Consider the following 14,124-nt stretch of genomic DNA (forward strand, 5'->3'; position numbering starts at 1 on the left):
AAAAATCCAAGGTGACTCCCAAGAAATAGCAATCAGAGAAACTAAGTTGAATGCAGTCATTTATTGAAAAACTCCTTGAATTTGAATCCTGTACAATTTGAAAAGTGGATATTTAAATATTCTGACATTACACTGAATATGTTACATGAATGTAATGTTGTGTCATCAAAAAAAAAACAGGGAGTTTATCTTTTCAACATTTAAAAGAAGCATATTATTTAAACCAGTATTTATTTTTATAAAATTATCGAAGCCTGTATTTTTTCAAATCCTTCACAAAAAAAGAAAAGGAATAAAGAATCATTAGCAAAATGGTTAACCTGTTACATCTAAATTTAATAAGTTATTAATGTAATGAATAAATAGCAAAGGGCCCAATGCTGTTCCCTGAGGGACACCACAAGTTTAGGGGAGTTAATTACTTTAGCTCCCTGTATCCTATCAGATGGGTAGGAAGGGCAAGAGCATGGATTCAATAACTCGTTTCTCTAACTGAATCGAAATATTTTTGAATGTCAATAATCAGTTTAATAAAGTAATATTTAATACGTTGCAAAACCATTTGTTTAGTATTATTTAATTTATAGATATATTTTTATATACTATCTGTGAAGGTACATATTATTAATTATCTATTTAACAATAAAGCATTCTAAAACAAAAAAAAAACAGAAAGAAAAAGAAGATTAAATATTTTATTTAAATTAGTTGAAGTCGTGAGGAACGGTCAAGAATGAGGTAGATTAGAAAAACACCTTTTTCATTTTTTTAGCGACATTTCTGGCCTGGGTAAGGATGACCCGAATAAAGGTCGAAACGTCAGCAAAAAAAATGAAAAAGGTATTTTTTAAACTACTTCATTCTTGACCGCTCCTCACGAATTCAACAAATTAAGAAACAACAGGTCACTAAGAAACACATTTTATTTAAAATAAAATATTGTTTTAGTTACTTGTTTTATATTTGTTTCATTAATAGATTTTTTTCTCTTTTGGGAAAATATTCATTTCTGATATAATCGCAACTTTACGATTTCTAAAGGTTTGTTTTACAAGGTGAAAATTTAAAAATTGGCGTCGTTTTCTAGCTCAGCCTTTTGAATCAGAGTTCACCTATAGAGAAGGCAGTAGACCGGTTTACCTATAGAGACGTCTCCTCCAGCGCTACCGATCTCCACTTGTGCACCGATCTCGCATTGCGACCATGGTGAGTATTTTTTATCTAAAAACATCCTACTTACCCAATTTTCGATTCTTCTGGATTTGTTTGTGTTTTCAACTACTCGTTTCGCACTTTCCAGTCGGCTCACAAGACGTTTAAAGTCAAGCAGAAGTTAGCGAAAAAGCTAAAGCAGAACAGGCCCATCCCGCAATGGATCAGGATGAGGACTGGAAACACCATTAGGTAAGGAATTTTCTCACATATAAACTTAACATGTCTAGTTTATTTGCTGGTTTGGATATTAATTTTTAACAACTTTGATACGGATGATTACCAAAATTGTAATTATTCTGAACCTTGTTTGAATCAAAACGTGTTTTTGTAGATTTTATTTAACAGTACCGTTTATTTGTATAGAATGCTCATCAATTTTTGTATAGAATCGTCATCCAATTTTTGTAGTACTACTATGTTACTACGTATACTATAAGTAGCTAATTTTAAATATTTAAATGTGAGGGGTCCATCCTAAATTTTGTTCTGTGAAAGGGTCCACTGGCTAAAACGTTTGGAACCCCTGATCTAGAGGATATACATGGAAGCTTTTAATAAAACTATATTTTTAGATTTGATAAAAAAAAAACGATGAACTTAGCAAATAGCTCTAAACAATAATGGAGATGGCACAATAGACAATATTGATTGCAGTGCGCAAGGTCCTAAGAGACTAACTCCTTACTGTAACCTTAACTGAACTGAACTTGGTACATATTTCACCAGTGACATACTTTCGTCTCAAATGGTTCATTTTTCACTGAACAATTTTATTTATCTTTACTATGATGAGATTTATAACAATGCCAGTTTGATTCTTTTCCAAAAGTTTATTTATCAAGTTTTTATTTGATATGTTGGCCATTGATCAATCATTATTTAACCTGTGTTAATTTAACGAAGCATGAGCATTTCTATAGTTTGAACTCGTTAGAGTAGACGTGTTAGGGACATCAAGAGACAGCAGGTATTGGGCGAGGAAGTGAAGTCACCAAAGTGGCTGGTTTCGTCCACTATTTAACAAGTGTTTTTCTAGTGTCTGGTGGTTATCATTTGTTGAAGTCGTGAGAAGCGGTCAGGTCAAATTTTGTTATATTCAAAATCAAAAATGAAATAGATGATTTTCTAAAATACTTTATTCCTCACTGCTCGTCATGAATTCGACAAATGTTTCTAGTGTTAAATTTGGCTTTGTTTTTCTCAAATCTTCATCAATTTCTCCATGGATGAACCTGAAGTTGTTAATGATTTATTTTAAATATATCTGCTGTCACATTTTGTTTCATAAATGTTCCCCGATTTAATCTGGTGGTCCATGTACCCTTTGTTGACATACCATAGTTAAAAAAATTTACCCCATTCAGGACGATCCGCCTGATAACATGTTCTTTGCCCCCCCCCCTTATGTGAGGTACTGAAAGCATGATATGTGCTCTAGTCTTCACAGTTTCAAGTTCTTAGAAGCAGTGTATTGTTTTAGTTAATACTTTTATGCACTAGTAAGAGTGGGAAATGTTTAACAAGAAAGTTTACTGTTTAAGCAACACAGTACTTTGAACTGCAGACAGCGTGTGAATATTCTTTGTATAGTAGTTGTTGGGTGGTTTCCTCAATTTGTGAATAATAATTCAAATTTTCACAATCAACATGTAATGTGTTTTTATTTTTTTACAGGTACAATGCCAAGAGGCGTCACTGGAGGCGTACCAAATTGAAGTTGTAGAGTGATCTGCTTTACCCTCATCTTTTCTCTTCTTTTTTATTATAACCATTGTAATGGTGTTCTAAGTTAGGGACAATAAACAGCTTGTTTTAAACGAATTCTCAGTTTCTAATATTTTATTTACATTCCTATACGAAGTGTAAAAATAGTGTAGAAGGTACGGAATAATTAGGGTGAGTTCACACAGAGCAGTTTTTGTCAGTTCGATAACCATGCAACTTTTCACACTAGGAATGATGTCAAAAACAACTAGGTTCATGGATTAGTGGTGTGTATGGATCCATCCCATTCTATATCAGAGCGTTCGGAGAAAGGGTTTTTTAGTATGTTATGGCCTCAATTGAAGGCATGAAGAGAATTTTTTCAGTTTTACAAGCATGACCGTGGTATCTTTTTACAGCTCCTGAGCACTGAATGTGTTCCAAACAGATGGCCAGTACGAGGGTTTCATTGTTTATTTTATCCATCCTATACAGTTAACAAAATGTAATTTCAAAAGGACAAAAATAGAAAACTGCTTTAATTACTTACCTTGTTGCCCAAAGCTTCTCAGGCCCACCTCGTAGTGTGAACAGAGAAAAATAGGTCAGAACAGCACTGTAAAACATTGAATGATGGGCTGAAGCAACTTTTGTGTCTTGGTGTCATTGTAAATCCATGATTTGAGCTGAAAGGTTTCAACATAAAAGCAAAGCTAGAAAGCCCATAGTCAAATAATCCGTCAAGTCGATAAAAATCACTCAATATGAACTTCGCCTTATAGGTCATTAATCCTGGTTATATTTATTCAGTCATCCAACTTTATATTATATTGTATTTACAAGTTTGTAAACTGCATTATGAATTAATGCTCAAATATCTTACTGGGTTAAATGTAGGCTAATTAAGTTTGGTTGAGCAATTAAGTGTTTATAGTTGATCAGATCATTTATTCAGACATGACACCTTGTCACAATATTAACAAATATTGATGGAAAAGTTGTTGGCAGTTGCCTGTAGTTGTTAACTTTTTTAAATTGTGTAGTTGTCAAAACTTAGTATAGCAATTTTAAGATATTTTTAAATTAACATATGACAATGAACTCCAATATAAAAATGTCTTATTCAATGTAAGAAGCATTCCCCTGGAGTACCTAGGGGCAGAGCACATCTGTACACAATGTGTAGAGATTAGTGACCGTTAATTGATAGTTATTCAGGTATCGTGAGATGTGGTTGGGTGTGATGTAGGTTTCAGAAAAACATTTTCTTTATCGTGCCAACGTTTCGATCTTTTATTGAGATCATCTTCAGGGCTCAAAGTGTCTTCTGTGTAATTGTGCCATCCTTGCGTGCCGTGTTGAGAGTGCCCTCAATTATCACTTTTTGTTCTACTTTTCCTCATCATACAAAATGTATAAGTTTTAAGGAGAGTAGGTGATGGTTTGGCAATAAAACCTTTATAAAATTATTTCAAAAATCAGAATTAACAAATTGCCAATATTCATTAATAAACTACTCAGTGTATCACAGGTAAAATGGTTGATTTTACATTTTTTTTAAATCATCTCTTTAAACACATGTACATGTGTTAACAAGTCTTGTAATCAAGGCAATCAAAAATGGAACCACTACTGATAGTTGCTGTAATGTAGAGAAAAGTTCTAGTGCATTAGAGGTCCTTCCACTAGGCACTTATAAAAGTACTTTTTATTTGAAAAATGTCCATTTCTTCATGTTATAAACCTCGGATTTTCAATAGTTTAGTTTAATTTAAAAAATTCTATGAACCTGTGTGAACAGGTGCAAGCTTGTTAGGAACAATGCATCAAAGATCAAAGGAAAACCTAATGTTACAGAGATATTTTGTCTAATTAAATTAAAGTTGATATGAAACCTTGGCATAGAAGCAATGTAGGCATATTGTGCACCTGTGTTCAGCTCTGTTTTTCAAGTCTAGGAGTTAGTTTAGTGAAGTTTTTGACAATTTTGCTGATAAACTATTTGTATCTTCATTGGATAAATAAGCAGATTCTTCCATGTCTTACCAATAGGATGGTTAGCATTAACGTAAGTTTGTACTACTACTAGCTATTACAGAGTTGTATAGAACATGCGCTGTTGTTTGTTTTTACTATATATAAAACACTGGTCTTTATCTATTATAGACTAATTTTGTACCAAGGTAGTACTTTACTGGATCATGCCCAGTAAATACACCAGTTAGAGTATTTAATTCATTAATGTTAAGTAGGATTTCCTCTATCTCCTTTTTTTTATTTAAAGAAATGTCTTTTTGCTTGTTTAATACCTAGTTGTAACTCCCAGTATTTGTTTTCTTCTTCTGTAAAGTAGTAGATAGTGAATATCCAGATATAGTGGGATGGGCAGCGAGCCACCCATAAGGAGAGGTATTTAACCGCTGACCAAGATGCACCCAACACTACCTACTACAGCCTTATATTTAGGTTTGCCTCATCTGCAGAGCTTGTTTTTCAAGGCTGTGGATAAAAATCATTAACAATTCAACACAGAAAAGACCACTTCTTCTGAGGCTAACTTGCACAGGGAGCCAGACACCGTAGCAAGGCCCAACCTGAATGTGAACCCCCCCCCCTGTATATACTATTATTGTATACCTACTCCAAATAATTTAAAAAGAAGAGCATACACACACACATGCCCTCTTCCCCCACCTGAGAAGTCAGACAGAAAGAAAACATGTGAAATTTGGAATTGGATGATGAATCTGTCAACAGTTATTGTGGATGCTTATTCACACTACTAGCAACAAACTTTTTGTTAATTTCATTCAGTCCTTTTTCTCCACCCATTTTCATTTCATAGCATATCTTTGGTTTTGGTTCTAGTCTGTAGGGTAAGAGACGGAGTTTGTGAGAGAATTATTCCAAGATATGAAATTTAAGAAAGGTTTATTTCGTGTTTCACAGGGTTAGAGCTGTAAGATGGAGCTTCTTTTCCCTGGTGAACTTACAAGTTTTGCATTTGAGGGGTTTATATTTATTTTCCTGGCACATTGCAGTGTTAAATTTAAAGCTTTTTGCAATAATTTACCCAGAAACTTATCAAATTTTCCTCTAATTGTTTTGAGACTCGACAATGCCATCTGTGTACTCTTGTATGTCAAAGCCCATTGTGGTTATTGCTTATTTCTTTAGCATTATTACTTTAAAATAACTACTATATTTGTGATTTGGCCCATTGTCACAATGGAAGTGATAGTTCGCTTCCTCTCGTTGCATTGGTAAACAACATACTGAACTTTGCAGTTTTTAAAAAATTTAAAAAAAAAATCAGTCATAATTGTCAAAGTCTTTTTCTTCATTTCATGCCTGAGAAGACAAGGATATGGATATACCTTTTGAAATATCGCAAGTTAGGTTATGAAATTGTCAATGGTTATCTTGGATGCTTATTTGCACTGCTAGCTCCAAGCTCTTTTGAAAGCTTCATACAGTCATTTTTCTTCATTTCATTTTAATCATCAGTGTATTCTGTGGTTTTTGTTCTAATATATCAGGTAGGAGTTTCTCAGGAATTTGCTTCAGCCCACTTATTACTCATGTTGAGGCATTCTCATTTGATTTTCACAGGTAATGTGTTGGTTATGTGATATGCACATTTCATGCCTGTGCCTTTTTTTATTTAATTTTAGACGTAAGTAATAAATAAATGAATAAAAAGTAAATAAAATAACTGGTGCATCGGCCCACCTGGATTGGAGCACTAGGCCAAAGTTTCGGGGCGAAAATTACCCTTCCGGCCCCTTTAAAAAAATCTTATTTTCTTGCATTTCATGTAATACAATTTTTCATTTTACCCTACCAGCACAGCACAGTTTATAAAAATTCCAAAAATAAAATACAGCTGATCCCAATTACTTTAAGCTTCTTGATTTTTAGCTCTGTATGATTTATACATAAACACCTCGATGCAACTTTTGTGATTTTATATCTAGATGAAGCAATTTATTGCATTATTTTTGGCAAATATTTTAAAAAATATTCAAATTTAGCAAAGGTAGTGAGTGATACGGTTATAAGTTGGTAGATTAACACCTGTTATCATTAAAATCTGTGTACTTAAATTGTGAAAAAGTTAATAAACATAAGTATAAGGTAATAAATGAATTATTTTATATTGATTAACTCGATTCTCGTTGTTTATAAAAAGTTGGAAAATCCTTGGATTTCGTGTTTTTTTCCTTGTAATCATCACTGCTTGTGTAAATAAAAATGATCGGTAATCGTTCCGACCACTAGTAAAACCCTAATCTCCGAAACCGACGGCAAAATCAACCGTTCAGCTGGGAAATTTTATTTCCAACTTAAAATTTACGTGAACAAAACGCGAGTTTTAACAGATTTTCTTTTTATTGGAACATATGTACAGATTTGAAGCGAGTTGTGATTCGAAAGTCTTCCAGTTTGGTCTACCGGTCTCAGACGAGAGATCTACGGGCGTGAGGTGCGAGTGGTCTATCGTTGGAGAGTCGCGCTCGGCTCCAGGTCGGAAAGGCGAACGCGGATTGACAAAGGCCGACGTCTTTTAGGGACATTTTTCTCAAAAAAAAAAAGGATCAAAGGAGAGAAACTCTGAAGGCAACGGATCCGAGACACCTCCAAGTCACAAAACAAACAACAGCTGTCAGTCAATCGATTGTCCCAGCCTCGGGAGGTTATCGTGTAGCTGTAGTTTGTCTATTGAGGTTACCAAAAGAAGTTCCGTAAATTCTCCGTCCGTTGGGATTGCAAGTTGAATCAATGTTTTACGAGCATCTCTTGCGTTTGGCCTGTTTCGACAATACTTAAACACGCTGTGCGTTGATAGGTGGACTTTTTCTCTTTTTAAGCTCGGATTATGGTGCACTGTTTGAGGGGCCGGGCCGATTACACCGAAATCGAGGGAGAGACATGTAAGTACTTGATGTTTTTTCTTTTTCTTTCTACCCGCTACCCAGTAAGTACTAAATTAAAATTGAGCTCACATCGATCTTGCCCGATGTGCTTTTGTCATTTAAATGACGAGCTAGAGTGAAATCGATACCGGCCGGGTCGATACCTAAATAGCTCGCTGACCGCTGTTGAACTGTTGCACGACAGGAGTCAAGAAGGGCGCAGTCTTATTCTTTCATGTATATTTTCTTCTCGTCTCGTACCAGACGGTTTAATTATTTTTTAATTAAATAATGTAATAAAACTTATGAAACTGAATCATCTTCAGCCACGCTAATCTAGTTTAAGAAATAAAAAAGTTTGTCAAAATTTCAAATTACAATATTTTCCATTATCAGGTGGAAATTTACGTTAGACTTTATCACAGAATGAAATGGGGTTGGTCGTAATTTCATATATCGCACTGTAAATCGTGTAGTTCCAATCCGCCATGATTTACAAGATGAAAGTGTTCGTGTGTCTTGAGATTTGAGCCTTTAAAGATAGAGAAAACTATACTCTCTTGAATATGAAATAATATATTTTTAAAACATCATAGAACCGAGCATAAAGTAGGAAATTACGGTCATCCTTTAATTTTTCGCCGCTGGAACTGTGCCTCCACCTTGCAAAGATTTGTAAAATGAGAGTGATCGTTTGTGGACGTAATATTTATTTGAGCCTTTCTATTTATTTGAACCACGCGGTTTTGATGTCAAATAATATATGACTAAATAAAATATTGGAAAATTTGATCCTTTGGCACGATATAAGGTGCCGTTCAATCGCTCCATGATATCGCGATAAAAGGCTGTTCCTATATACACCTTTTAGGCCAAATATTTGTGTCTATTTCTGACTAATATTTGAGCCTTTCTATTTGTCTTAATCACGCGGTTTTGATGTCAAATAATATATAATTAAATTTTATAATGGAAAATTTGATCCTTTGGCGTGAAATATCGTGCCGTTCGTTCGCTCCACGATTTCGAGATGGTCGTGTGTAGATCTCTCAGGACCAACATTTGAGCCTTTATAGGTAAAGAAAACTATACATCATTGAATGATAAATAATATATTTTTAAATTCATCATAGAACTGAGCATAAAGTAAGAGATTATGGTCATCCTATAATTTTTCATCAATTAAGGGGACATGGCGGGTTGTCGGGATGGGAATGTGTTTGGCCTATGTGTCCTATTGGACTACGCTATATAAGTACAATACCAAACCCCGAATTATTTAATCGAGTGTAACAAATTTCAACCATTGATTGTTCTTTTATTAATTTTGTTTGGCCACATTTCAATTTTTTCTTCCATCGGAGTACATACCAGTAAAAACAGCAACTATCTAGTTTTTCGTTAATTGTGAACATGACCTCGATTTGTCAGTAACAACGTCAAGGGGTAATGTTAAACATTTACAAGCGACAACACGCCATTCCGGATGAAACGATTAATGAATATTTCTGACCTTGGCTTCCACCTCGGAAACAGTCGTACCGCTAAATCATTCATGCCTTAAAAAGTATTAATCTATTTTTACTACAAGTTTTTCCTTCGTCGCGAATACCATGCCGTTCAAACGTGCCAAGGAAAGAACATCGGGAGGCTTTTATGGTCTGATATCCGATTCATACTGTTTATACATAGTTAATGCTTCATTAACATAAATCACAATCCGACCATAAAGACTTGGCAGAGCGTTTAGGATTAATGGCTGTTTATGTTGGTTGAAGGTTTCGTTCAGAACTTTTTTTTAAAATTTATTTTATTTATTGCTATCTGTAAAAAATAAATATAATTGAGCAAATAGTATAGTTTTGTACAAACCTGACAGATCTGTCAGACCAGGAGGCAATGGGAAAGAAACAAGCCAATGCTGGAACTCTCTTTTATTTAATTGGGAGGGTTAACATAAGAGATCATGAGGCCATCGTCGTTTTAAACGGATTATAAGGGCGCTACGTTGAAGAAAGAGTAGATTAGGATGTTAGGATGGAAGTTTCGAGTGAAATTGAGGAACTTTGTTCGAATCAGATACTTCTCGAATGGGATTTTAAGGTCTTTATGGATCATTTGATTGGTGACATAGAAGGGAGCATTGAACATACTGCGGAGAACTTTTGATTGGAAGGATTGGATACGCTGGATGTTGGAGGATTTGGCCGAGCCCTATATTTTAACTCCGGAAGTCCAAATAGATCTGATGATTGTGTTTTAAGCGGTTAATTAGTTATTTATGCGTAGTGTTAATGGTCCCAATAGGTGTCTGAGTAGTCCATATGTTTTGTTAAGTTCTTGTCGTTTTAATCTTGTACGTGGGCTATTTAAGTAAAATCCAAGGTAGTGGACTTGTTTGGATGGTGGTATTACCTTGTGATTTATGTGCATTGGTGAGTAGGTTTGACGTTTGAGCGTAAACGTAGATTGTTGGTTTTTTAGCTCGTCCCGAGTGCACCTGTCTGTAATGACGCTAAGATGTTGTATTGATTCTGTGGATAGGATTGGAGTCTGTAGATAAGAGTGCATGATATCCGCGTGGTTATGAGTTTGGATGTTTAGGCATGGCAGTAGTGTCTATGGTGTAAAGGATTGAACCTAGGATACTTCCTTGTGGAACGACAGTCGTTCAGAACTAACTTAATAAGGTTATATACAAAAATACTTTTTACCGTTTAATGGCAGTTTTTGGACACGTTTCATATTCTTCGCGAAAATCTTATCATACCAACAGGACATCATTATGGGCAACCGTTAAGGCTAGTACGTAATATTCAAGCCCTTTAACTTGCGCCAGTCCTTCAAATCTTTTCATTTAGATGGTATTTGTTTTTAATCTTCTTTTTTTAGCCTGCCTTCCAATATGATCCCACAAGCGCTCGATAGGGTTTAAATCGGGCGATTGGAGTGATGTCTGGTCTGTTAGGTGAATTATATACTAGCCATTCTTGAGCTTTCCGAGCTATGTGTTTCGGGTCGTCGACTTGCTCTAAAAAAGAATGTCCTTTCTTACCAAATTTAATAGTGCTTTCCTTTAAATTCTGTTTTATATCATCCATGTAAACGTGAGTATTATCCATGATCCCATCGATTGTGTAAATTGCCAAGCCCCAGACAAGCACCCACACCTATGTTTAACCGTCGTTAGTGTATTCTTTAATTTCAAGTGTTCCCCTGGCTTACTACGTCACTTTCTTTCTTCCATCAGACTCTGAAGCAGTAAATAAACTCATCGGTGAAAATAAGTCTCTCAAAATGCATCGGGTTTACTTATCGTTCCCTTCTTGCTTATATAGTTTCTTTCGTGCATGCCTTGTTTTTAATAAGTATTTAGTACTGTTGTAAGGATCAGTGATACAGTTCTGGTGGTCAGGGTGGGGCTATCGTTTTATCTGGAAGGTTGGTCTAGCTTCGCTAAACCATTAGTCTTCCGAATTGAACCTATTTATCGATGTTGATGTTGATTGGAGTCTTAAAAGTCTCGTTTTTTTTCTTGTCCTATCCATTTGCTATTTTAAATATTTTTCTTATGCTCCGTATTTACCATAAATTAAGACGGTACTGCAATCTCGTTTATTCGTAGTTAAACCATCGTCACGAGAGTCTCGAGTAAATTAAATGAAATTGACTGAAAAAAATTCAATTAAAAAGTGTCATTCATCCCAACACTACTTAACCAAGCACAATTGGCCTGCTCGGCTAACTTAGCTAAATCCGGTTGGCCAAAACCTTGAGAAGTCCAACAACCGCAGAAAGATTCCACCCCAAGGTTAAAACATAAGACGTTTGTGTTAAAAATAGGAGGTTTGTAGCTTAAATACTGCTGAAGACATTTGCTTGCCTCTCTCGAGATTTCTTTGCTTTCTGGAGTCTTCCTCGAAAACTTGGCAAAACTAAGTCTTGTCTAACCCACGTAACTGTTGTTTTAGTGAAAAAATAAGCCTAAGTTTAGGAACTGAAAACATTCAGATTCACAGAGCCAGGCAATGTTTACAAAAACATGAAGAGGAAACATTCTGAAACTATAAAAGCACCAAAAGAATATTTACAGGCAGGATCTCCCTTTCTCTCTCAAGAAATACCATATTCCTTCAATTCTATGATCAGACAAGGACGAAAATCTCTATAAGAAATCAGAATATACATTAAACGTAAAATAATTGCCGGATACACAGAACAAGAAAAAACATAATTGCTTTTGAATAAGCTAGTAGCTCAATCTAAAAATGTTTTTATGAAATAAAAATAAAGGGGTTCTTAGAAAACGAATAATAATTGAACAGAGAAGTAAAGTTCCAAAGTCTGTTCACCGATAGTCAAATGAAACCGTGACCACGCCCAACGTGCATAAGCAATCAACTTAGCCACGCCTTAAGTCCAAGGTCTGCGTCCATTCAACTACGGTGGTTTTGGTCTGCGAGCCGATGAATTTATGTTGAATCACTGACTATGTTAGTTTGCCTATCAGCCAACTTAGACAGTTCTAATTGGCTTAAACCTTGATATTGTTGCGAGACCTAGGCTCGTGGATACGTTATCTCTTAAACTTGAATAATGAAATTTGGTTTCAAGAAAAAATTTCTGATGAAATTTAATTCACTAATATCTGCCAAGCTGAGGACACTAATTAAATTAAACTTGCTTCTTAACAAAGGTGACCCAAATTATTGCCTGAACTACATGGGCATTGATTGTCAAGTAAAACTTCACAGGCATAATTTTCAAGCGTCTTTACAAGTGGGCGGATATAACAAATTAATTCCGGAAGAACAAATACCATTCAGAAAAGGGAGGGGTTGTTTAGATGCGATTTTTACTCTCTCGGCAATAATAAATTTTCAACTAAGATTAAAGAGAAGTAAGTTGTTTATAATCTTTGTAGATTTGAGAAGGGCGTTTGACTCCATAGCCCATGATAAGTTTAAAAAGTGTATAAACTGGGTCTAAATGAAAATTGAGTCCTGAAGTAGCCTATCAGATACGAAGGTAGTTTTGCAGGGCTAAAAGCTGAGCGCACTATTTTTCTCACTATTTTTGGTAGGTATAATTAAATTGTTTCGTAACCATGCAGAAGGCATTAGTGTTGACAATATGAGAGTCCTCCTAATGATGCTGTACGCGGATGATGTAGCCCTAACTGCCTATTCACGGAAGGATACCCAATCTAAACAGCAAAAACAATGTAATTTGAATAGTTAGCTGTGAATACGCACAAAAAATCATTGTACCTTTTCAGAAATCATCCTCTGGAAAATTCAAAAGAGCAGGGGAATAATTTGTCACGAAGAGTTATGTTTCAATCCCTAGAGTTTTAAATATACATTCTCGCTTTCTAAAAATCTAAAAAAAGAACATTAAAAGTGTATTGTTCAAAACATTGGTTCGTTCAATTCCTGCTGTATGAAGAAAATATCTGAGGTCACTGTTATGTAGATGAATTTGAAAAGTGCAACTAAGATTCCTAAAAAGTTTACTACATTTACCAAAAAACTGCTGCCTATGTTCCAACAGAGATCGGTTTCCTACACCTAAAAGTAACTATTTTAGACCAAATGCCGAAGTTCTGCGTAAAACTACTCTCCCTATTGCTAATAGTCTGGGCCAACATGTGGAAATCAAAGATATCCCAATTAATTAGGTACAATCATTAAAAAAATCTCTGAACATATTTGTGCTTAATCTTGGAAGGACAAAGTGTGGCAACAGTAGAAAAACAAATTATTCAGATTTAATTATAATAATAAAGTCAGAAGTTTATGGGCCGTCAAACAGCTGAGGTCTTCGTCGGCCCTCTGCGTGTTTTCCTTCTTTTTTCTGTTCTTTCGCGCGTATTTTGTTTTAAACTGCAGCCATTTGAGCGTCTCGATCTGGTTTCTGGTTCTCTGCTTTAAATGTGTACCAAGTCCATATCCTAAAATGCTAGCCTCTCGTTTATACTTCAGGTTATCAAATACAGAATAGAAACAAAACATACAATACATATACACATAACCATAAATATAGATGTCTGGTCACATTCACTCCCCCAGAGTACTCGATATTCCTCGGGGCGGGGTTGAACCCACTCCTTTCTCACTAATAACTTACTTTTACTCTCCAGACATCACACACTCACCCCAGAGTACTTGATATTCCTCGAGGCGGGGTTGTAAGCAACTCCTTCCTTTCACGCTAATAAATTACATTCATTCCAATAAATTAACATAAACACAACACTCGATAGAAGCATAGAAGTCTGGTCACATTC

General features: G+C 35.2%; 2 protein-coding genes and 1 long non-coding RNA gene across 17 annotated transcripts in view; 2 read left to right on the top strand and 1 right to left on the bottom strand.

Annotated features, from left to right (window-relative positions):
* Window positions 1-1,094: 1,094 nt before the first annotated feature.
* On the top strand, window positions 1,095-3,036 carry LOC106669103 (60S ribosomal protein L39). The gene is made up of 3 exons (XM_014398378.2): window positions 1,095-1,206; window positions 1,301-1,404; window positions 2,890-3,036. Exons 1-3 carry the CDS (start codon window positions 1,204-1,206, stop codon window positions 2,936-2,938), a joined length of 156 nt encoding a protein of 51 aa, XP_014253864.1. The 5' UTR covers window positions 1,095-1,203; the 3' UTR covers window positions 2,939-3,036.
* LOC106669104 lies at window positions 2,953-7,044 on the bottom strand. The gene is made up of 3 exons (XR_001340870.2): window positions 6,652-7,044; window positions 3,470-3,605; window positions 2,953-3,406 (listed from the first exon to the last, which is right to left on the bottom strand). It is a non-coding gene; the product is annotated as an uncharacterized LOC106669104 (long non-coding RNA).
* A 278-nt stretch (window positions 7,045-7,322) lies between these two features.
* Window positions 7,323-14,124, top strand: part of LOC106669096 (phospholipid-transporting ATPase IA) — a 37,606-nt gene continuing 30,804 nt past the window's right edge. For 5 of the 15 annotated variants that reach the window (XM_024230060.1, XM_014398363.2, XM_014398364.2 and 2 more), the window contains exon 1: window positions 7,325-7,853. The gene's annotated coding sequence lies outside the window, so the exon portion shown is untranslated. Of the gene's footprint in view, window positions 7,854-14,124 lie in introns of all 15 variants that reach the window. The other 10 variants (XM_014398367.2, XM_014398366.2, XM_014398369.2 and 7 more) reach the window with 5 other exon arrangements.

The sequence above is a fragment of the Cimex lectularius genome, unplaced genomic scaffold, assembly GCF_000648675.2.
Source record: "Cimex lectularius strain Harlan isolate CLEC.00 unplaced genomic scaffold, Clec_2.1 scaffold283, whole genome shotgun sequence".
Taxonomy (NCBI): domain Eukaryota; kingdom Metazoa; phylum Arthropoda; class Insecta; order Hemiptera; family Cimicidae; genus Cimex; species Cimex lectularius.